Below are 25316 nucleotides of genomic sequence, written 5' to 3'. Positions count from 1 at the left end.
AACTGTGAGAGAGCGAGTCACAGTTCAGTGTGATTAGCATCTTCAACCTCACCAGCACCTGACTATTCTCCAAAGGGGAATTGGCACACTTCAGAGGAAGATTTTCTTCACTGTTTATTCTCTTTTTCCTTGTATTTCTTTCTCTGCTGGTCTCTCTTTGGTGCCAATTCTGTAACTTTTGCCAGCTTCATTTCCACTCTGTGTCATGGGTCATTATTTCAATCTAAACCTCTTTACTTTTTCCACTGATGGATACTAAAATACCATGAAAATGTGGTCCTTTTTAAACAGGTTATAAAGGCTTTTTCCGCAAAGTACATTTTGACAAAGACTTTTTTTTAAATCAATGCCACAATATATAATTTGACTAACGATGGTGGGTAATAAATACAGAAAGGGACTCTAATAGCTAATATCTCAGGTGATATCTTATTTCCTGACTGAGAAAAGTTAAACTAAACTTACATTATGTAAGTTTGGTTTAACTAATGCACTCTATTAAAACAAAAAAGGTAATAATCAAACTTCAGCATATGGCCTTGTGCTATGTCTCAGATTATTGCTTAATCTTAAAACACAAATCTGCCTTTCAATCCTGCTATTTTATTTTAACATCATGGGATTTTTAATGTGAAAGGTGCATATGGCGTGTTCTCACACGTGTGATGGGATGATCAGCGTGTGCTCAGTCAAAGTTATTGATCAAAGCATCAGGGGGAAGATCTCCTCTCTACAGGGTCACAACTTTCCCAGATTCATACAAGCCCCACCCATTACCCCCACCCCCAGTCCTCCACCTGTTCCCCTGAGACCTAGCTATTGTTCCTCCAGCAATAAAACAACATTCAGCATGTTGCTTCATCCACATTGTCTTGCTGAGCTCCCTGATTGGTCAAAATGGTGAGAAACTTCAGCCAGGCCAGAACCCACATATTCATATGGAGATGTGAGATTATAAATAGTGAGATGAAGATGATAGAGAGATGAGATTTCTACAGCACAGATATCCAGGCATGGCACCTACAATCACTGCAGCAATGAGTAATTCTCAGAAGCATTCAACTCTGAATCACAAGGTAAATTGCCCACCAATACCTAAACATATCTTTACAAATTGTCTCATATAATGCTTAAGTTACACTCTGGATAAAGTTTATTTACTATTTTCTTTCCTCTTTTTGCAGATTAGAAAGCCTCTGGTGTAGAAGTTACGCAGAGAGCGAATTAACAGCAGCATTGAGCAACTCAAGTCTTTCCTGGGTCCAGAGTTCCTCAAACAGCAGACCGTTTGCTTCCTGAGACGACTGCAGCAGCAGCATCAAGCTGTGGCTTCAGCAGCTGTTGATAAGGGCTACTCCAGATGTGTCCAAGAGGTGGCACATGTTCTGTCCAAAGAGGAGGCGAACACTCTGTCTCAGAGAAGACTGCTGAACCACATCAACAAACTGCAAAACTCCTCTGACAACCTGAGAGAGGCTCATATCTCTCGTCTGAGCTACACAGTCCAGACTACCATGACCAAAGATAAGACTCGAGTCAACAGCTCCCTCTGGAGGCCGTGGTAGACACCAACTGACAGAAGATGTTAACAATGTGACCATGTTGGTTAAATATAAATAAGATTTTCAATGTTAAATGAGAAATCTGTGACAGATTTTGAGCACAAAGTTCTGTTGCACTGATAGTTTCTTTCTTTTTTAGAAACACAATATTGTTTTCTATGATAACATACTTTCTCTCATTGATGCATGATATGATAACTACCATAAAAACTGACCAAGCTTGGTTAGGAATGATCATACTTAACTTATATTCCTGTTGACAGGAGTTGTGAATTTTCTACCTACTTTTTTGTTTTAATATCACCCTTTCTGATGCACTTTTATGCATTGCTTTCTTATCTGGAAGATTTGTTGACCCATATTGGGTACTGGAATTATGTATTCTATTATTAACATATTTTGCAGTGCAAAAAAGCATAAATGTGTGCATAACTCAAAATGTATTTTCTCTGATTGAGATTTGGGTCACTTTCTTTAGTTTATATTAAATTATCCTGCTGTGCCTTTTTTTAAACATACTGGAGCTGTTCATTCTACTCTGATTAAGGGCATTGACTAGAAATACAAGTTTTTGCTGCCATGCATCATCACCACTCATGCCTCAGTGAAAGTACGTAAACATGATGTGACCTCTTTATTCTTCACGATCAAAAATAAATAAATAAATAACTGAATATTGAGTTGTGTCACCTCATCCCTTCTACTGACAAAAGATCAGTGTTGGTCAAGCTTTTAGTGGAGCAGAGTTGTCATTGTTTACTGGAGCATTACATTGTTGAGATACATGAACCACATCTTTCAGTAAGGACACTTTCTGTTATGGCTGCCAAATATCTTGTAGCTGCTGCTGAAACACAGAAATCGATTCATTTCTTAAAACATATGATGACTTGTAAAATAAAACTGACAATTTGATCATTCCCATCTGTTGTTGTGCCTTTATTAGTCTTAAGGTTGGCAAGCTCCTCTTATTTCACAGTCGAGGATCACACTTCAAACATGTGGCCCTTGAGCCAGAACAGGCCATTTAAATGGTTGAATAAAGCCCTGAGAATGGCTTTTCAAAGCTGATAAATGCAGAGCAGAAGGTTTTCATGTTTAGACTACATGCTGCATTTGTAACAGGACTCTATTACTGAAAAACTGCAACATGACAGTTCTGACTAAACTCCCAATTCTGTCCAAGCTAGAAGTCAAGCTAATCATCAGTTTGACAGATTTCTGACTTCTTAAGGAGTTAACTCAACATGTTTTTTTTCATTTACTAAAGTAGTGTTGATTTTTAATGACAGTGGACTGGATGTGAAAAAAAGAAAGATCATTAGTTCTTGTACTTTGTAACATATACATTAGTACAAGTTATGCATCATATACGAGTGGGAGTGCATGTATTTGAGCCTGTATGTCTACTTTCGATCGTGCGCAGACAGGGACAATTACATTCAAACTTTTAGAAGGCTCAGCTTCCAATCGTCTCATAAATGCAGCGCTCCATAATTAATATTTATGGAATATGCTGTTTACAAATCTAATCAACGTAAATAATCAGAGATTCCAATCTAATCCACCCATTTTAGGGTGGAGCCTTTAGGTATCAAACCCGAGGCAAAGACTCAGTAATTAGAAGTGAAAGAAATGTGGCAAAGCAGATAAGATGACAAACAAGCACAACATTATTTCAGTCTCTTAACCACAGCAGTCCACCGAATCATCAAGCACTTATCCAGTACAGACACTGGAACATCACCTTGTCACTCCATAGACCTGTAAACAAACCAAACTGGTAATACAGTTGTTTTATATTAAAGTTTTTGAATTCATACAGTGCAAACCCTCTATTTAATATGCAGTCACAGCACAGAGCATCATGTACTCCAATTTCATGAGTGGAGAATAGATTTGTAGTCCCTTACATGGCAGCCGTCCTGTTCAAGACAAGTTTAGAGTGGTATGAATCCTGTAAAATGCGACCATTCATATCAATATGGGATCAATATGATGTGAGTCAACAACAGTACAAAACACTGCTTAGTTATGAGAAATCATCAATGTATGTGAGAAAACAGAAGCTACAGCTTCATCATTTCTGGTGAATTTGACTACATGTCTACTCTTTATTGTTTCTTTTTGCTCGCTCTCTCTCTCTTTGCTGTCTCCATCCAGCCCTCTTTATCTTCGTCTCTCAGTCTTGGTGCCGGCACAAAGTTAAATATTACTGGTAACAAAAAGCACTAACAGATTCATATCTATTTACAGCAACATTCAAACTGAATTCAGGTTGCAGACGGTTATTAACAGTCAACATCCTTTTGACTTGCTGTCACCTGGATCTGGAGCTGTACACTAAACAAACACTGAAGCCCAATTCAATAAGAACAGGAACAGACAATTTTTAAGAACTAAAAAAAAAAAAAATCATCTCCTTGGCTCGCAACTTGTGACATACCAGCAGACTACTGGCTCAGACAGTTAAAATTAACTAATAATCTCTAGTGATTTAAGATAGATTAGATAAAGTTTTTAACGCTATTTATAGGACAAATAAAAAAGCAGACATTTTATAAGTCACAGCAATGTCCCCTCAGTTTGAACTTTTGCTATATGTCAGTTAAAGTGTGTTTTAAATCTGCGTCACTGATTTGTGTCATGAAATTACATCTTCATCTTCTTGCTGCAGCCAAAGTCTTATTCAGTCTATTAAAATCAAACCAGCAACGCCTCTGTGTGAGCACACTGTAACATCATGATATCATCAACACTAGACATTAAACCTGTTTTCATTCTATCCTGTACTGGCGTCAGTTGACAAGTTGGGAAAATAAAACATTTGAAGATAATTTTAGAAAATAATACTAAAATGCGCTGTTATTACTACTATTACTACTATTAGTTATTTTTAGGGGTGCTCTGATGAAATTTTGAGGTGCCAAAGGGTTTCAGTCTCACTTGCCTATGTGCCTGGATTACAAAAAAATCCAAAATAAATTCAAACTTGTGCGCTCAGTTCTTAAGTTTAATTCTTTCACCCTGGAAAAAGAATACTTCAAATAAGTCATCAAAAGCCCCCCAAATATCATACCATTCACGTCTGTGACGAGTATAAGTAAACTTCTGACGTCAACTGTACGTCCACGAATTCTAAAATTATCCGTTTTTTTAATTAGTTAATACGTTTTTTACATAATAAAATAATTATTAGTGTGGAATGGGGGAAAAAACCCGCGTTACTACCTGTTAACGTTCACGTCGCTCCAGAACTTGTTTACCAGATGACGTGCACGCTCTGCACTGGGCGTGGATGCTGATTGGACGTCGCGGGGCACGCACGTACAGCACGCACACAGCGTCACGTAATTACCGACCATGGCGGAATGTGGTCGAGTTGACAGCAACACAAGTCACACCATGGATAAAAGCATTACTCTTCCTCCCGATGAAATCTTCCGCAATTTGGAAAACGCAAAGCGCTTCGCCATAGATATCGGTACTTGGAAATATGAGCGCTTTCTTTCATTTTGCGGCAACTTTTGTACACACTGAGCTAATCTTCGTGTTTGTAGCCCAGCTCTGCCGCATCCTTAATACTCTGACAAACACTAGACTTTAGGTGAAAGAAGACAAAGCTAATGGTAGCGGCTTAACTTTACACGCGATGTTAATTTGTTTGACAGCCAGTCAGTTTATTCTAAAGATGGAAGTCTGATGAGCTTTCGGGATTATCGTTTTACCTTTAAGCGGATGTGTGCCTAAACACAACCTGGCCAACTTTGACAAGTGCACGAGCCTGCACGTTAGCTGTTAGCTACTCCGTTATAAGAACTTATCTCTTTCAAGACAACATCAGAGTTTGTCACTTCATTGCTCGTTTTAAATGTCGATTCGCCCTGCTGTTTTCTTATCGGACATTATCGATGTTGTTTTGCTTTAACAGGTGGCTCTTTGACAAAGCTGGCTTACTACTCAACCGTCCAGCACAAGGTGGCCAAAGTGCGATCATTCGACCACACTGCAAAGGTACGGATGAAAAATACACTGTTTATGCTTTAAAATGCAACCACCCAAAAATATGAATCAGCACACTTGTAGGATGTTCATTCAGCCTTGTTTTGTTTTTGTTTGTTACTTAGAATAACAAAAACAAACAAACAAACAAAAACATAGCAAAATCAGATCAAGTATTGGGAGAAGTGTGCTGACCCATCCTTACATCATCAGCTAGTACTCTGTACTTTTCACGAAGTACATGTCAGTACTTTCTTGCACCTCCTCTGGGTGTTATGATGTGCAGGATTTTTTGAGGTATATGCTCCACTATAAAAACCAAAGCTCTCCATCAATCTCCTTCTAATAATTTTAACTATAATTTTCAATTAGATTAGTATCTGGGTTGTTTGCTGACCATGTCACGGGGATGAGGAAAAGCTTTAACTGTAGCTTTGGGACGTCCGTAAAAATCACTTAATCATAATGATTGTCATCTCCCTTGGTCCTTTACATTAGATGCATTCCTACATCTTGAAGTCAAACTATTCAGCTACTAAATATATTTCTGAGTTGTTGTTTTTTTTAATTTGATTTGCTACAGAGTTTAAAAATAAGTGCTGGCTGTGCATCCTTCAAGTGTAGCAATTCCACATTTTTTTGTCAGGGCTTGTATCAGAAGCCAACATCTGGACTGCTTGAAGTACTCAGACATTTCTCTTCCGTATGTCTGTTTTCTAGGCGGCTGCTGGTGACAAGCTGTATGAAATATCAATGCAGGAGGAGGTGACGGCACGCCTGCACTTTATCAAGTTTGAAAATGCTTACATCGAAACATGCTTGGACTTCATTAAAGACCATCTAGTTAACACTGAAACCAAAGTTATCAAAGCCACAGGTGGAGGGGCACACAAGTTCAAAGAGCTAATCGAGAGGAAACTGGGACTCAAGTCAGTATATACAAATCAATGTTAGCTATCACCAAAAAAAACCCTTTACCTGTGCTGTATCATTCAGCATTTGTGGCAGTGTGCTAAAGTGTAGAAACTGTAGGTATAAATGGAAACAAAGGGAGCTACATTTCTAGCATATTCTGGGTGACCAGCCTTGAATTAACAATAGTCCTCCGTTCTTGTTGTAACCAGTGCACAAAGCAATATCCTGTCCTCTTCCTGTAAAACAGGAAATTGCACGACAAATTGTATGGTTTTTTTTTACAGAGACCTTTGGAAGACCTTATAAAGACTCCTCTGGAAAATATTTAATATTTGATGGCTTCCCAAGTTTGGCAGCCTTCTTTTTTTGTATCGGCTAATTAAACAGACGACAAAAAAACCATTAATGTGATCGAGAGCGAGATACAGTTTCAGTTTTCCCAGTTTGTTACTCTAGTCATTTAATACAAAAAAGTAACGTATTTGCATCAGCTGGTGCTTGTTTGTAATTATTACCTGTGTAGCCAGTGTAGCTTGAAGAGTGTAAATTTGTAGTCACATTGAATTAGATCGTTTGTTATTGTTGGTGATGATGCTCACCTGTTTTTGTGCTGTACTGTGGCAGAGTGGACAAAGAGGATGAGATGACATGCCTCATCAAGGGCTGTAATTTTGTACTGAAGAACATACCACACGAGGCTTTCGTGTACGCCAAGCATGCCGACTCAGAATTCCGCTTTCAGACGACTAATCCAGACATCTTTCCTTACCTGCTGGTAAACATCGGCTCCGGGGTGTCCATAGTTAAGGTAATACAATAAATAAGTAAGAGAATAAAGAATGCTTCTTCTTGTGCTGCATCTGCATTCATTACATTGGAACATGTTTCCATTTCTTCCCATCCTTTGCATTTGCACAGATTTTAAGAGTATACTTTGTTATACTTTCCAAATACCCTGTTTTTCCCACATGTCTTTGTGTCCTCTTAAAAAGCTCAATTATAGAAACAACAGACAAATACTGGCTTTTTAAAAGGACTTAAGATGCAGTGTTTTTTGTTAAATAGAACATACTATCACTTCTCTCAATGATGCAGTAAAAATATAATATTAAGAGGTTATATGATCACTTTCATTTGATTTACTAGGTTCTTTTGTGATTAACGCACTACGCTGTATCACTTTTTTTCTCACTTTCTCCAGGTTGAATCAGAGGACAAATTTGAGAGAATAGGAGGAAGCTCAATAGGTGGAGGGACATTCTGGGGACTTGGAGCCCTTCTCACCAAAACAAAGGTATCCTGAGTAATGTGGACTGGTTTTATTACAAGTCATTTATCAGCAACTACTTAAATCGTGTATTTAAGGTTGTCTTGACTTTTTTTAAAAATATATTTAAACCATAGAGATTTGACGAGCTGCTACAGTTGGCCTCGAAAGGTCAGCATGCAAGTGTTGATATGCTTGTTAAAGATATCTATGGAGGATCATACGGGTATTTGGGCTTGACTGGAGATCTTATAGCGAGCAGTTTTGGGAAGTCTGCTACTGCCGACAAAGGTGAGTCATGGACGAACAGGTTTCATTTAGCTAACCTGTAGTGTTATGTAAGTGTTGAGTCACTCCTCATTTCATTACATTTTGCTAAAAAATAATGGGAAAACGTGCAATAATTTATGTATTATTATTTATTTATTTATTGTAATTTCTGTAAGTAGTATTAAAGAGGACTTTTCCAGGCTTCTAGAAGGACATTCAAAGCTCTTCTTTGGATGTTGGCTGTGTTTTTGTTCTCACACTGCTTCAATGGGAAGGCCAATTAATGGCTGATAATGAATCATTATATCTTGGTTTGTTTTCACTGCATTGTCAGTGTGTTTGGGTTCACACCCATGCTGGACAATTAAGTTGTTGCCAGTCAGATACTTTACATATTGCACTGGATGATGGATCAAAATCTTTCTGTGATCTCCAACACCACTGGCTGAAACACAGCCGCAAACCATTACAGAGCCTCCTCTGTGTTTCAGAGATGGCTATAGACACTGACTGCTGTATTTCTACTCTGAACTCATCTGTACATATTAAAAATGAATTTAAACAAAAAAATAAATAAAATCATATCCGTCACTCCATGTGACCTGTTGCCACTAATTTTCAGTTCAGTTCTAGTGTAATTTGGCATACCTCAGCCTTTTTGCCCCGTTTCCCCTCCTGAAGAGTGTCTTCTTGACAGCCACCCTTCCACTGAGACCGTTTCTAATGAGGCTTCAGTGAACTGTAGATGGATCAACTGAAGGGCCATATTTATCTTTGGATTTTTTCCTTTTTCTTAAGGCAGTGAGTTTCATATACTGTTCATCTGCTGTAGATATTTGGCATGCCACTTCTTCTTTTATCCTCCAGCTTCCTCAAATATTTCTAATGGGTACACTGCACAGCATGCTGCAGTATGCCAAGCCAGCTAATAGCTCTTTGGGAATCACCTGGTCGTTGCAAAAAAATATTATCTTATGCCTGTTAACTGTTATCTTTAGCATTTTTTTGTGGATTCAACTAAAGAAATGGGAGCAAATTATATGTTAAGTGGCAGGCTGCTAATAAGAAAGTGCCTAAAGGGTCAATTTAAAATTGTTTCTTTTTTAAGTTGTCTGTTATGTGTGGACACAACACTGGTTCATCCCTTTAGTTATATTGCGCTTTTGTTTAATTGCGAAAATAGTACAAAAACTGGGCTGAAAATGAGCATAAAGCAGTTAATGTCCAAAGAAAACTCTCAAAGACCTTCAAAAAGCTCAAAGAACGTTTTCCCAAGAAAAAATTAGAAACTTGCAAGAATGTGCATCTCATGGAAGCAAATTATAAAGAAATTGTGGGTGGTTAAAGACAGTACTGTGCATCCTTGTAATGTCAGACTCTAACAACTTGGTTATATATTGTGTTTTGTATTTGCAGCTTATTCATTTATCATGACAAAAAAAACACCTCACATCCTTTTAGTATGTTTTTAGTCCTAAAATGAAAGAGGCTTGCTCTGAAGATCAACAGCTGCAGGGCAACAGCTGCAGTAAGCTCAGATTATTCATGGTAAAATGTATTTCAGTGATGGCCTAGTTTCAAAGCGTAATATATCTGAATTTGCATTTAAACTCAAACCACACTAGTCCACCTCAGATTATTACATTTGAGTAGTTTCTTCCTCAGTATGTGGAAAAATGGCTTCTTCCTTTTTAACTGTCATATAATGGTGATTTTTAAGTGTAGCTACTGGCAGTTTAAAGATGTAATTGATTTAAATAAATTGATTATAACCAGATACTTTTATTTCTCTAACAAGGCAGGATCCCTGTTCTTTTTTACCTTGTTAACTACTTCATGTGATGTTTTTGCTCAAAGACATATGAGCATGGCTGTCATGGCTGAGCATTTCTATTGGAATTGCAGCCCAGTTTAATGCCTAACAATCCTCTCACATGCCATATCTTTTAGGGAGGGTTTAACTTGTCAGAACTTGCAATTACAAACGAGTTTGAGCTAACATTAGTGACACCCTATATATTAGGTAATGTCAGGAAAAAAATATCCTATATAGAGCTTTTCTACTTAGTTTTCTACACATGCTTTCTATCTAACATCAACAGCAACTTGGGGTTTAGGATCTTGCCCAAAGATACTTTGGCAGACTGAAGACTGGAGACACCAACCTTCCAGTTAGTGAATGACCTGCTCTACCTCATGAACCAGGGCTGGTTTATTCATATATTACATATTGACTATACATATTAAAGGAGGAAATCGTGTTGAGTTGCTTCTAAGCCATACTTGGCCCTGTTGCCTCACAGCAAAAAGTTCTCACCCTGTCAGGTTTTCTTTGTGTGCTCCTGCTTCCTTCCATAGTCCAAAGACATGCACTTCCTGGGGTTAGGGGTTAAGTGATGATTCAAATTGCCCATAGGTGTGAATGTTACCATAAATTGGAAAAGTAGAAGAGGATGGATGGGTGAAAGCCAAACTCTATCATGATAAATTGAATTTTGTTGTCTCCAGGAAAAAAAAGCATCTAATATTTTTCAGTTTTATTACAGCTACAGAATCAAATTGATGCCTCTTCATCCGGTGTTGTATTGGTGAATATTATGGAATAAAGGGATGGTGTTATCCCAGAAAATTCAACATCTTTTATAATTTATTGAAGTGAAGTCTGTAACTGTTCAGCTGCTACTGTTGAGCAATTATTGTAGGTAAGTAGTAATTCTAGGTTATAGTTCCAGTTTGAAAATTAAGGAAGTGTTTTAATATGTTTTTTTTTTTTGTTTGTTTTTTTGTTGTTGTTGTTTTTTGTTTTATGGAGGCTATCACAGTGCCATCCCGGTGCTATTTATATACTAATATAAAGTCTTACCTCTTTTATGCCTTTATGTTCATATAACCTGCTCTGAATTTTAGACTTTTCTAAAGAAGACATGGCCAAGAGTTTACTCCATATGATCAGCAATGACATCGGGCAGCTGGCCTGTCTTTATGCCAAGCTTCACAACCTGTCCAGAGTGTATTTTGGAGGCTTCTTTATTAGAGGACACCCTGTTACCATGCACACAATCACCTATAGCATCAACTTCTTTACCAAGGCAAGCAAAACTTTGTGCTCTGACACAGAAACAACTTTCCAAAAGGCAGTCGTCTATTTGTTTCATGTCAGTATAGCTGTGAACTGTACAATATTTAAACCACAGCCTTTTGACCTCCTCTTGCTTTGTTGTAGGGTGAAGTTCAGGCCTTGTTTTTGAGGCATGAAGGTTATTTGGGAACCATTGGAGCCTTTCTTAAAGGAGCAGAGGAAGACAGTAAGAAAGAAACAGCTAATGCCTGTTGTGGTTTTCAAACAACGATGATTGCACTTGACTGTTCTGCTTTGGTTTAGACAACAACCTGATCTAGTTGGTCTTTGACAGGGCTCTTGTTCTTATCTTATAATTTCTGCTGCTAACTATCCATCCATCCATCCATCTTCATCCGCTTTGTCCGGGGCCGGGTCGCGGGGGCAGCAGCCTAAGCAAAGAGGCCCAGACCTCCCTCTCCCCAGCCACCTCCTCCAGCTTATCCGGGGGAATACCAAGGCGTTCCCAGGCCAGCCGAGAGATATAATCTTTCCAGCGTGTCCTGGGTCTGCCCTGGGGCCTCCTCCCGGTGGGACATGCCTGGAACACCTCACCCAGGAGGCGCCCAGGGGGCATCCTTGTCAGATGCCCGAACCACCTCAGCTGGCTCCTTTCGATGTGGAGCAGCAGCTGCTCTACTCTGAGCCCCTCCCGGATGGCCGAACTTCTCACCCTATCTCTAAGGGAGAGGCCAGCCACCCTTCGGAGGAAGCTCATTTCTGCCGCTTGTATCCGCGATCTCGTTCTTTCGGTCACTACCCACAGCTCGTGGCCATAGGTGAGGGTAGGGACGTAGATCGACCGGTAAATTGAGAGCTTCGCTTTTACACTCAGCTCCCTCTTCACCACGACGGACCGGTGCAGCATCCGCATTACTGCAGCTGCAGCCCCAATCCGTCTGTCGATCTCCGGCTCCCTTCTCCCATCACTCGCGAACAAGACCCCGAGATACTTAAACTCCTCCACTTGGGGCAGGAACTCATCCCCGACCCGGAGTGGGCACTCCACCCTTTTCCGGCTGAGAACCATGGCCTCAGATTTGGAGGTGCTGATCCTCATTCCCGCTGCTTCACACTCGGCTGCGAACCGCTCCACCCGATGAAGCCAACAGAACCACATCATCTGCAAAAATCAGAGATGAGATTCTGAGGCCACCAAAGCGAAAGCCCTCCGCCACTTGGCTGCGCCTAGAAATCCTGTCCATAAAAATTATGAACAGAACCGGAGACAAAGGGCAGCCCTGGCGGAGCCCATCACCCACCGGGAACGAGTCCGACTTATTGCCGGCAATGCGAACCAAGCTCTTGCAACGGTTATATAGGGTTCGAATGGCCCGTAGCAATGGGCCAGACACCCCATATTCCCGCAACACCTCCCACAGGACACCCCGAGGGACACGGTCGAATGCCTTCTCCAAGTCCACAAAACACATGTAGACTGGTTGGGCAAACTCCCATGCACCCTCAAGTATCCTGGAGAGGATAAAGAGCTGGTCCAGTGTTCCGCGACCAGGACGAAAACCGCATTGTTCCTCCTGTATCCGAGGTTCGACTAACGGACGAACTCTCCTTTCCAGCACCCTGGCATAGACTTTCCCAGGGAGGCTGAGGAGTGTGACCCCCCTGTAGTTGGAACACACCCTCCGGTCCCCTTTCTTGAAGATGGGGACCACCACCCCGGTCTGCCAGTCCACAGGTACTGCCCCTGATCTCCACGCAACATTGCAGAGGCGTGTCAACCAGGACAGCCCTACAACGTCCAGAGCCTTCAGGAACTCGGGGCGGAGCCCCTGGTGTTGTTTAACTGCCTCAGTGACCTCGCCCCCGGAAATTGGCGGGTCATTCCCCTCATCCCCAGACTCTGCTTCCTCCTCGGAAGACGTGTCAGTGGGATTAAGGAGGTCCTCGAAGTATTCCTTCCACCGCCTGACAATTTTCTCAGTCGACGTCAGCAGCGCTCCGCCAGCACTATACACAGTGCAGGTAGAGCACCGCTTTCCCCTCCTGAGACGTCTGACGGTTTGTCAGAATCTCTTCGAGGCAGCCCGAAAGTCTTTTTCCATGGCCTCTCCGAACTCCTCCCACACCCGAGTTTTTGCTTCAGCCACTGCCCGAGCCGCATTCCGCTTGGCCTGTCGATACCTGTCGGCTGCCTCCGGAGTCCCACAGGCTAACCAAGCCCGATAGGACTCCTTCTTCAGCCTGGTGGCTCCCTTCACCTCTGGTGTCCACCATTTGGTTCGGGGATTACCACCACGGCAGGCACCAACCACCTTGCGGCCGCAGCTCAATGCAGCAGCTTCGGCAATGGAGACGCTGAACATGGTCCATTCGGACTCAATGTCCCCAGTCTCCCTCGGAATGCTGTTGAAGCTCTGCCGGAGGTGTGCGTTGAAGATCTCGCGGACTGGGGCCTCTGCTAGACGTTCCCAGCACACCCTCACTACGCGTTTAGGTGCACCAGGTCTGTCCAGCGTCTTCCCCCGCCACCTGATCCAACTCACCACCAGGTGGTGATCAGTTGACAGCTCAGCCCCTCTCTTTACCCGAGTGTCCAGAACATATGGTCGCAGGTCTGCTGATACGATTACAAAATCGATCATCGACCTACGGCCTAGAGCATCCTGGTGCCACGTGCACTTATGGACACTCTTATGTTCGAACAGGGTGTTCGTTATGGCCAAACTGTGATTAGCACAGAAGTCCAATAACAGAGCACCGCTCGGGTTCAGATCAGGGAGGCCGTTCCTCCCAATCACACCCCTCCAGGTCTCGCTGTCGTTACCCACGTGAGCTAACTAGTAGCTGCTAAATCCTTTATATCAAGTAGCTTTCTAGATTCAACCTGTGGTTGGACAGACTCTCTACTCCCCCGTCACGGACTGCAGCTGGACAAAAGTAGTCTTTTTTTTTTCCTGCTCTTGAGATCCACTGCACGTTGAAGGCCCACTCTAACCAGAACCTGCAGCACTAGTGCTCCTTCACTAAGCTCTTCAAGACTGCACAACAGGGACTACCTTTGCTAGTTGGAGTCCAAGATGGTGAAGTTAAAGTCCATCCACAGTGACCACTGGAACAGTTATGGGTATTCTGTGGGAAACATTAAAAGGATCACTGAAAACTTAACAGTATTATGAGAATTTTTTTGGAAGCAGTTTTTAGTGAGATTAAGTATAAATAAAATCTGTGGAGGTGGTCCTTGACAAAAACACATTTCATAAACTGCCATAATAGTATATTAAAGGAATGGTGTATCATCAAAGACCAATAACGGTAACGTTTAAATACGTTAACTTTGCAAAAGACTTGTTTAAATATTAACTGTAATGATATTAAAATTCTCTGTAATCCAAACAGTGTTTGGTAAATATATTAACGTTTACATTTTTTCTCCTCTAGATCCAAACCAGTATAGCTGGGGTGAGAATTACGCAGGTAGCTCAGGTCTGATGAGCGTTTCTCCTGACATGAATCCTATGCAACGTGCTCGTAGTGGAACGGTGAGTCCACAGTGAGTTAGAGATTTGTGGTATCTGAAGACCTGAGGCTGGGCCACGTAGCACAACATGGCACATCAGCCCTCATTTGCTAATGTTTTTTTTCTTTACATCCTTTTCCATCTAATTATTGATAAGTTTGTCTATAAACTTCAATTAATGTTTTCGTTTTTGATGGAGATGCCATCATTATTGTTCTCGCTGAATACAAAGTCATAAAAAATTCATTCCATTCATCTTTGTATTCTAATTTTTTTCCCATTTTCTGTCCACACACTCTTCTAACTCTCTCCTTCAGTTTCCTGTAAGTACCTCTGCCTGCTTTGCTTGTTTGGTGGTTTGATGGCACATTGGTTGTGTTCAACACGTCGTGTAACTGCAAACACTTAAACAGTTGTTGTGACAGGCATTCATTTGTGTGTTCACATTAGATGAACAATAGAAAATAATAGGTTGTTTGATGGTTTTAAAAGATGTGAAGTGTTTCAGGTGTGCACTTTGCTTTTTTTGTAATACCTTGAGCTTCTAGGCCACTGTAGTAGCAGGAGCAGCTATGTGCCCTCCCCACTCCCAGTCTCCCTCCCTCAGCCCACAATCACTGAAATACCCTTGTGCCCAACTTGCATTCACTAGTTTTCATTACTGCAGACTTCTTTGCTTTTCTTTCCTCTCGAGAAACCATCAGCAGATGTACTAAGTTCTTTAAAAGGAAAGGACTTCCTCTAATGGACTATTGATTGTGTCCATTTAATGAATCTGTTGGCTTTCATTGGCTTTTAGAGTTAAATTCTGGTTTAACCTCTCCTCTTTACTACATCTCACGCTCATCGTTTTTGTTGACACACTGAAGAAAAAATACTGACATGAGTGCCACAAAGAAGGGGAAATATTTTAAAATACATCCTGGAATGATGGTGTTTAAGAAGGGTAGTGGGAATAGGCTTGTACAATTTAACAGCTGGAATAAACGTCAAGTTATCTGAGTGGTTAGGCTTTTATCCATAAAAGCCTTTTATGGGCAAGGCGTGATAGTGTGAATGTTTTCTGTGTCTTTGTTGTACAGTTTGACATGTTGGAGATGGACCGTCTGGAGAGGCAACTGGTGAACCTGCCTCTGCTGCAAGACCCTTCCTCTTACATCCCTGACACTGTGGACCTCACAGAGGATGCTCTGGCCCGTGAATACTGGCTATACTGCTTCGAAGAGGCCCTAGATGGGGTAGGATGGCATCATAGTTGTAATAGCAAGACAAATGTGGTAAATATCTGCAAAATTATTCTTAAAAAATGGGGAAAAAACACAATGACAAAAATCAAGTCGGAGCCCAGCATTCGGCTTTGAAATCGAAGGTATGAATTCTAAGGTGTCTGTTTCTATTAATATTTTAACTCTGTCAGATTAGACAGCTACAAAGTAATGTTGTCTTCTCATTACTATAGACATGACTGACTGCACGTTCTTCCCACGTTACTCATGCATGCAGCATCATGAAGAGCTGCTAGCTAGTAATTTCCAGTAAAGAATGTAAACACAATGGGAACCAAAGCAGTGTTTGTAATGCTATCTGCCAGTCTAGTCACAGTTCCACCTGACTGCACTGGCAGCATCGTTGGCTGTCAGACTGCTCTGTGTTTATTTTGGTCAACCTCAATTAAATTGCTCAAAATAATTCTAACATGCCAGTCTTTCTGTTAGGACGTACTGAGGGATCTCAGATGAGGCATAGGTTCTCATAGATTGTGACACATCATGCAAGACAAAAAGAAAATGTTGTGCATGACATCCATTTTTTTCCTTCTGAACCCAAAGAAATTATCCCATCTTTGCTCATAATTGGGTTGATATATAGTGTAGTTTGATTTTTGGGTCACTGTTGGGGAGATCTGTCTCTTATGTGGTGGGATCTTTTTTTTAACAAAGGAATGAATTTTGACCTGATCCTGGTCTGACAGTAAAGCTTCACGTTTCCCTTTTGGATCTGGGAAAAGTTCTAGTTGAAATATTTGCCATTTACATGGTGATGTATACACATTTCTTTTATTTCTTTGCTCAAAAGTTGAAGTGTTTTTTGATTACTTTTTTTTTTGGTCCTTGAGCAGGTGGTTAAGAGAGCTGTAGCGAGTCAGCCTGACATGCCGGAGGCAGCCCTGCGTGCTGAGAAGTTCCGTCAGAAATACAGACACAAGCTTCAGACCCTTCGTCAACAGCCGTTGTAAGGACTGCTAGTGGCTCTGCTACTGCATCTAGTTTACTCAGAGGTTGCTTTAAGTCGAACTCTTTCTTCACCGTCTGCATTAGTTTCATCTCTTTATACCGGCAAAATCTTGATGTTGATCCTGTTTACTCTTTCAGTTTTTAGGACTGGGCTGCACTCCATAAGTGTGGATTAGTAATAGAATCACAGCACTAGGTCTGTAACAGTCTATAAAATTTAAAGAAGAAATACTTCCAAATTCCAGATATTTATATATTTTAACTTTCTAATAGTTTATTTCAGAACATTAAAAAAGGGGGGGAAACTGTGGAAAAGTGCTTTGCATTTATTATCCCAGCCCGGTTGTTTCTATATGTTTCTCTCTTGCTAACATAGAGTGCTTCTCTTCTCACCTAGTGCTTATGGATCCCTCACTGTCAGAAGTTTGTTAGACACGAGGGAACACTGTTTAAACGAGTTCAACTTTCCTGATCCCTACTCTAAGGTGAAATCTATCAAATGTGTTGTTTTGCTTTTATGCACCTTTCTTGAATTTTACAGCTGAATTGGCCTTTAGTGACCAATGTCATGACTCTGTAGTTTTCTTTTTGTTGACTTTGTTTTTGTTGTATTGTTTTTTTTGTATTTCAGATTAAACAGAGGGAGAATGACATTGCTCTCAAGTACTATCAAAAGGCAGTGAAGTCCTTGGATGAGCTGAGCTGGGAGGAGAAACAGTTTGCCCTAGTCCAGGGTGTCCTGGCTGGGAATGTCTTTGACTGGGGAGCCAAGGCCGTGTCAGAGTGAGTGGTCTTTTTTTCATCTCTTGCTGGGTTCATAGATTACATCAACCCAGCTGCACAAGCTTTTAGAGACACAAAACATTTTAGCCTCAGTCTTGAAGTTTTGTTATTTTTTGGTAAACTGTTGCTGGTTTGAGCTCACTTTAGTCTGTTTCGTTTTGACACTTACAGCGTCCTGGAATCTGACCCCGAGTTTGGGTTTGAGGAGGCTAAACGACAGCTGGAAGGTATCCAAGTACTTTAACACAATTGCAGTTGCAACTGCACTGCAGAAGTATTGTTAACTACACGTTAGCAGGGCATAAGCACTGTCAGAGGTCTATCTGTGTCTCAGTCCATGCAAGCACATTGTGTGCAATGTGAGGGTCAACTGTGTTTCATAAGCACTCAGACAGACAGAACGTTTAGGCTTATTTTTATTATACTAACATGTCTCCTTGCTTCTCTCACTTGCTCTTACATTTTATCTCCTTCCAGTCAGGATGTGAGAGATGAGAAGACCAAGGAACCAAATTCAAACTTTTGTTCCTCTTAAGTAACTTGGTTAGTTTTAATGTCATCACATGGGTACACCTTGGGTTGATTGGATTGGATTTCCAATCACATATTAGTTTAAGGAGAGAGAAAAAACATTAAGCCTTAAGATAGCATATTGAAAATCTCCCAGCATCACATGACAACTGAAGCATGAAAATTAACTTTTAAGTGCAAGTAAATATTGTTGTACAGCTGGTGTGGAGGCAGATTGATATTTTCAAGAGGAAGGTATCTGTTTAGTTTGACATCACTTCAAACATTTCCTATAAGCTGTGTGCCTTTTTGCTTGCTGTTACACCTTCTGATGTCTGCTGATGATACACTGTCGGATTTTAGACCTGCTTTTATGCCTCTTGGTGGTCAGACTGACATTTGTATTTTCTTTTTTATTCCCCTCTCAGAGCGGCCATGGCTCGTTGATTCCTATGACCAGTGGCTTGAAAGACTAAAGGTCAGATTCATTCTGTTGGTCTTCACACTCACAAGCTGTTTTCACATGTGATCTTAGGGCAATATCTATAAAATCAGGCCTGGATCTTGACTGAAGTTGTGCATTTTTACATGCATCACACAGCAGCAGACAGTTTGATTCAGACATGTTTTCACCTCTGTGTTGGATATAAGTGTATTCTTTCATTGGATGTCTCATTAGAAATTAAGCAAACTTTGTTTCCCTTTGGATCTGACTATGTGATTGAAGCTTTTTCACACATGTACTGCAGTCATGTACCTTTCTAGACGTTTCCCTGGAGGAGCTTCGTGTGAAAACACAAACTGAGACAATAAATGGTCTTAAACCTACCATAAACACCTTATGTTCAACACTTTTTGAACTAGGGATAAGCATGTTTTGATGAACCACAAAGGGATAACATCTTCTGGGTGGTCATTAGTAGTGTTTTGCATACTTGCAGGAATGTTTCTGTGTTTTATTTTCTTGATAATTAATGGCTGAATGTCATCCATCCTGGTTTTCTCTTGCAGGGTCCTCCTCATAAGTGTGCCTTGTTTTTCGTAGATAATAGTGGAGTAGACATCATTCTAGGGGTGATGCCTTTTGTAAGAGAGCTTCTCTCTCGAGGAACAGAGGTAGGAAACTGACAGAATAATTACAAAAAGAGAGTATTTGGTCAGATGTTCATTAAACTCTGCAATGATTCTACTGTTTAGGTGGTTTTGGCCAGCAACTCTGGTCCAGCTCTGAATGACGTGACGAATGGTGAACTGCAGATACTGACAGAAAGAATTGCTGCTATGGATCCCGTCATTGAGTGAGTGTATATAAGTGATTTTAAATGTGGTTATTGATGAGACAAACTCTTTAGGGTATAGATTTTTATTATTGACCTAAAGGACTAGATAAATTCCAATTTGCTTTAGTTGTTTGCTATAAATTAGTTTTACTTGTCATTTTAGTTTTACACATCTGAACAGTGATAAACATGAACATGCTTGTTTTTTTTTAATCTTGGGCCATAGTGACCGTATTGAGAGCAAAACAACAAATAGTTGTGGAGATGTGAATGACTGATTAAAAACAACCTTCACCCCCAAAGATACAATAAATGACAAATAGCTTGTACTAACAGCTCATTCTTAAGGGTGAGCTGCCTTGCATTGTAAACAAAAACATTACTCATTAGGAGCTAGCATGAGCAACAAAATCCTTGTTGTAAATAATACTGTACACATGGCTGATGTCTACAAAGCACTGGGCTGTGGTGTGTTTGTTGTTGTGTAGGGCTGGCCTGAGAGAGGACAGGTTGCTGCTGGTGCAGAGCGGTTCCAGTTCTCCGTGTTTGGATCTGAGGTTAGTTGTTTTAGTTTGCATTGAACTTTTTAAATATTTTTTTAAATACTTTAAGTAAGATTTCTGCAAACTGCAGCCTGAAGCTGACAGAATGAGCTCCTCTTGCTATGAATGCATGCATCCAAGCTTCAGTCCATGTCTGTCGAATGAATGAATTAATAAGCACATTACATTTGACCTCCACAGCACTGATGGATGAACTGACTATTTTTTTCCAAAATGCCAAAAAGTCCCGTGAAGTGATAAGAACAAGGTTAATCTGCTTTCAGACCTGTGATACTAATATTCTCTCATACAGTCCATTCTGGATTCACTTTAAAATGTTCTCACTACTTTTAAAAACCTATTTGTTTTTGGTTGTTTGCAGGTATGGTTGACGAGAGTACCTTGACTTTTTGTTATGCAAACAAAGTCTTATTCGCTTTGTCTATTTGATTTTTTTCTTTGTATTTATTGTTGATTTAGTCACTAATATGTATAGTGTATATTTTGTATAACCTGTACAGCACTTTGATCAACTGAAGGTGTTTAATATGTGATGTAGACTCTGACCTGATATGACTTGACTTCTCTTGGCTCTGTATGTATAATACTGATATTAAAGTAATCAGCATAAGATAATAATATCACATTAGTGATGGCGGGAGAGCCGAATACTGATAAGATAGTTCCTTGTTTTTGGACCGTGTGATAGTCGTGGCTGTGCTTCTATAATGATAAAAATAATAGTGCAAAGTGTGGCTAACATAAGCTGTTAATTGACTCCTTGGGGAGGAGGAGTAAGATAAACTGATTAAAGCCCCTGTCCTGACAAGAAATCAGGTGATTCTACGTCTTTGTTGTTTCCCAGCCGCCTGGACAAAGTTTTGGCGATGGTTGTGCGGGAGCGGCAGACCGACCTGGTGATCATCGAGGGAATGGGTCGAGCCATTCACACCAACTACTACGCCATGCTCAGCTGCGAGAGCCTCAAGATGGCCGTTATCAAAAACTCGTGGCTGGCCGACCGACTGGGGGGAAAACTGTTCAGCGTGGTCTTCAAGTATGAAGTACCAGCCGGGAAACCAAACAAGGACTGCGGTGCTTTTTCTCCTTCCTGAACGTGACAGAAGCAGTTTGAGTTGAAGCTCTGAATGTAAGGAGGATGATCGTATACTGCCACTGAGTGAACAACCGATTTTAACGCTGACTGTTAAAAGTTTATGTGGGTTTTTAAGGGTGATCATTAATTGGGAGATTTGTATGTTTCATTTTAAAGTCGACTTTTGGCTTCATGAACATATTGCTTTCTTGCACATCCATCAAGTTTTCTGTTGAATCATATCATAGCTATCAGTACTACCAGTTTATATACATAGCTTTTATTTTGAAAATGTGCGCCTGTCATTCCCAACATGGCTGTGTACATCTAAGGGATTTGACTTTTTGGCTAGATAGAGACAGCAGCAGGAATAATTACAGCTTTCAGTGGTGAGACGTTTTTAATGTGCCTTAAGGTTGATGTGATTTCACTCACTCAGTTTTGCATTTAATTCCTGTTGTAGGTGTCATGTTACACAAATGTCAGTTTTTTCCAGCACTCTCAGGCCATAGACAAAGAAAAACTCACATTTCTTTTTATGACATTCACTCCACTAATCGAATTGAAATTAAGAATCACTGTCATTGTCATTTATGTAGCTGTTGATGTGGAATCAGGGAAGATCAGCTTGATCAGTGGGAGAAGCAGCACTTTATCACAGCAATTCAAGAAACCTACAGTGTTCCTCCACAAGGTGGCAGTATTCTACTGTGATGTAGATTTTTAGTCTTTAAGTCTTTCCAAAGGTGCTTGGTGTCAAAATTAACACAGCATATTTCAGGTTCAGTAAACTGTAAGCATCACATGGAACTTGATGTCACTGAGCTGGCTGTGGCATGAGTCCATGCATTCACTGTAATTACCTGGCATGTACAAATACACACTGCAGTCCATCCCAGAGTCAAAAGATATTTGTTTTAAGGCAATAATATGGCAGCTTCTAGTTGTAACAAACATCAAACCTGATGTGAAGTGGTTTATTGTATTGTTAACTTCATCACAAAGGTCTAAATTCAAGGCAGGCTCTGATTAAAAACATTCTTGGTATGAAAATATCTCCCAAAGTCACAGTTGCTTCACTTCTGTACTCATATTGCAATATTGTATTTTTCATTTGTACATATATGTGATATACAATTTTGTGCGTGTGTATGTGTGTGTGTGTGTGTATATATATATATATATATATATGTGTATATATATATATGTATGTATATATATATACACATATATATATGTATGTATGTATATATATATATATATATATATATATATATATATATATGTATGTATATGTGTGTGTATATATATATATATATATATATGAGAAATTACATCACTTCAGTTAAGCACACCAAGCACAATTTTGAGTATTATTATTCTCTTGACAATCAATTTTAATTAAATGGTGAAAACCTATATTTTACCTTTGTGAGTGTGTGTGTGTGCGTGCGCGCGCGCGTGTTGCATTTTCTTTGTAGATGTGTCAGAAGAGTTTTGAACTGAGTAGAGAAATCGGGAAAGTTGAAAGTTGCCCCATATTAAAAAAACCAAACATGCCCCTGGCAGTATGAAAGCTCAGCACCCTAGTATGTGGCAGTTGATGCCTGCTGGGGAGCTTCAAGCTGATAATGCATGAGGAGGCCTGGCAGGGGGTCCTCCTGCTTTCTCTCTTGCTCATCACTCCCACTGCCAAAACCCACACGCAACCAGTTCTTCAGCCTGCCCTTATGGATGTGGTGACATCTGCTTATAGCCTATGAAAGGTCTGCTCGGGTGGAGGTTTTGTTTTTATTTTTTTGCTAGTTTTGGGGGGGTTTTTTTTACACTTTCCAGTGCAGACAGGGTTGTCTATCCATCAGTGCAGTCATGCACACATCATGAGATAATGGGCACCCCTTGCCTCCTACAAGCTGTCTAGGTCCTACATAGGACCTAGACAGCTTGACAAAGTTTGGCTAGCTTGATCCACAGAACTGACACACCTGATGCTGTATGACTACCATCAGTGTTTGATCATAATCTGTGTGCATATACACCACTCTGCTGTTTTGTACACAGTGATCAACTCACATAATGAACATTTATTTCCACCATCTTTAAAAATGCACGTGATTAACAGAGAAAGATTTTTAAAAAAGAAAAAATGTCTAATTTATGCCAATTATTTAGTATTAATTGAAATATTCAGATGTAGCCTGTTAACAATCAATTCATTCCATAAATCGTTACATTTCTTTTAATCTTGCATGATGCCAGTAGCTGTCCACAGCTGTTTTTAACAATAACAGCTATGAATGAAATTTATAAATGTCAGTATTGATGCTGATGGTCCCGACAACTCCTGGTGTTTCAAATCATACCAGACTCGTTGTTTGTAGCCATTCGGTATTTTTATAAAAAGCAGGGGTTGTTGGTTCGAGATCTGCCACTGAAAAAAGTAGTTTGTATAGAAAAGAAACAGCCTCATCTTGCTCGATGGCTAAATCTTATTCTTTACAATTTTTATAATGACTACTGTTTTTGTTTTAAAGAAATGTCAGTGTTGTGACAGCGTAGCGTGCAGCTGTAACATATTGGACTGTATTTGGTTAGCGGTCTAATGGGGGCAAACTGGCAATCGGGACATCCTTAAGCTGTTTGAATTTAGGGTGAACTGCTCAAAGCCACTTCAAACATAGGCTCTGGCTCCAGGGAACAGGAACTCCCATTTGGTAACAGGAAAGCCTGTTAGATAATCCACTCTGGATACACACAGTATCTGGGTGAAATGTTGCTACATACAAAAAAATAAATGTTTTCCCCAAACAAGCAGATGACTAACATTTAACTAACAAAATGCTAAACTAAAAGATCTACAAGTACAAGATGGACTGGCACCAAACATTCACGGTTACCAGAATGTTACAAATTGGTTCAAAGGAAGTGAAAACTAGCATGTAAGACATCTGGAGGTTAATTGGCATTCATGGAAAATCAAGAAAACAAAGCAAACATAAAGAGATGTGAAAAAACATACTGAAACAAACTTAGTGAAATCAGAGACTTACAATGACACCACTCTAAATTATGCCAACATGTTTGATCACCTAGAAACCTTTTTTTATAGATTTGGAGAAGGAAATAAAACCTGTTGTGTTTCTTAATTCTGCGGGTATTCAGAAGAAACTCACTGCCATCTTTACAAAGTTCTCTAGTAGATATGCACGGATTGATTTATTTTTCGTAATGAACTCATTAAGTGACGGAGAGCATACTATGAACAATTGTAGACACAAATAAAATGTCTATAAAGTTAATCAAATTTGGAAAAAAACATGTTTATTTAAAAACGTACAGTTATGATTTGACTTTTTGCATGATATTTTTAAGGCCTGCTTATAAAGTCTTTCTACTGACTGTAATGTGGCCCAACTTGTAGGTCATTTAAGTGAGAATGATGGCCTTGATGCACATTTTGATATGCTAATGATTCCTGCTTAAATGACACTTAAAACAGTTTGTAACTTTTCAAAGCATGCAATACAAACGCAACAGCTAAAAAGAATGCCAAATAATTAAAGATGATGAATATTATAATTTAAAATATTAGAACTATTAGAGACATCAACATTTTAGCATTTTCCTCATACTGCAGACTGACAGAGATGGTGGGTGGCTGTGGGTTCTAGGTTTCAAGATTCAGTACATTATACTGAGGGAACAAATTACACATGCATGCATACTTATATTAGCATTGTATTATGTCAGCCGGTCATCAATAATCTGACCTAAATGAGTAGTTGGTTTGATGTTGTGAAAATCAAACCAACTACTTCACCAAACACTTGACAAGGCACAAAAACGACTTCAAAAAACCTCAGCAGCTGCAGTGGAACAGACCATTTGTCACCTTTTGTTTTTGTACAACTTTCCAATTATAGATAAGGCTCATAACACACTGATACCACAGCCCCAGTGAGACAGTGACGCATTGACTGTTACTGTTTGCATAACACAAATCACTGTAGTTACAGTAAACACAGTCGTTTGAAAAGAAGTTTTCTTCTCAAGTTTGAATTTCAACACGCTGTGGCTGAACCTTTTGTGACTCTGAGCAACAATAACATCAATTAAATCAATCACGTGACCTTAAACATACAACATGACAATGTGGGTACCGCCACTGTTTTAGATAAATGGCTTTTCTGGTTTTACCTGTGGAAGTGGTAAATAGAATTTTTTCTCACACATCTGAGTTTTTTCACTCAAATGTTATC

General features: G+C 40.0%; 1 protein-coding gene and 1 pseudogene across 2 annotated transcripts; both read left to right on the top strand.

Moving 5' to 3' along the window:
* Positions 1-986: 986 nt before the first annotated feature.
* LOC113021649 (transcription factor HES-5-like) lies at positions 987-2477 on the top strand (annotated as a pseudogene).
* A 2404-nt stretch (positions 2478-4881) lies between these two features.
* pank4 (pantothenate kinase 4 (inactive)) lies at positions 4882-22121 on the top strand. Of its 2 annotated transcripts, XM_026167167.1 has the most exons (20): positions 4926-5046; positions 5494-5576; positions 6285-6493; positions 7104-7287; positions 7681-7773; positions 7884-8037; positions 10924-11105; positions 11240-11321; positions 14534-14634; positions 14930-14935; positions 15695-15850; positions 16732-16844; positions 17244-17331; positions 17478-17629; positions 17801-17856; positions 18568-18617; positions 19151-19255; positions 19337-19437; positions 19908-19976; positions 20827-22121. In XM_026167167.1, exons 1-20 carry the CDS (start codon positions 4926-4928, stop codon positions 21074-21076), a joined length of 2355 nt encoding a protein of 784 aa, XP_026022952.1. In that variant the 3' UTR covers positions 21077-22121. The 2 variants fall into 2 exon arrangements, with proteins under 2 accessions (XP_026022953.1, XP_026022952.1); XM_026167168.1 differs by lacking the exon at positions 14930-14935 and having other exon boundaries at positions 4882-5046.
* The last annotated feature ends 3195 nt before the right edge of the window (positions 22122-25316 follow it).

Source organism: Astatotilapia calliptera, chromosome 5, assembly GCF_900246225.1.
Source record: "Astatotilapia calliptera chromosome 5, fAstCal1.2, whole genome shotgun sequence".
NCBI classification, from domain to species: domain Eukaryota; kingdom Metazoa; phylum Chordata; class Actinopteri; order Cichliformes; family Cichlidae; genus Astatotilapia; species Astatotilapia calliptera.
Note: the sequence above shows the minus strand (reverse complement) of the source record. Positions and strands in the feature narration are given on the sequence as shown.

Coding starts and splice junctions, on each gene's coding strand:
- pank4 (XM_026167167.1), top strand. CDS start 4,926: ATGGCGGAATGTGGTCGAGTTGACAGCAACACAAGTCACACCATGGAT. Junction 7,774..7,883: donor CCCTTCTCACCAAAACAAAG/GTATCCTGAGTA, acceptor TTTAAACCATAG/AGATTTGACGAGCTGCTACA. Junction 17,857..18,567: donor GGCTAAACGACAGCTGGAAG/GTATCCAAGTAC, acceptor TTCCCCTCTCAG/AGCGGCCATGGCTCGTTGAT.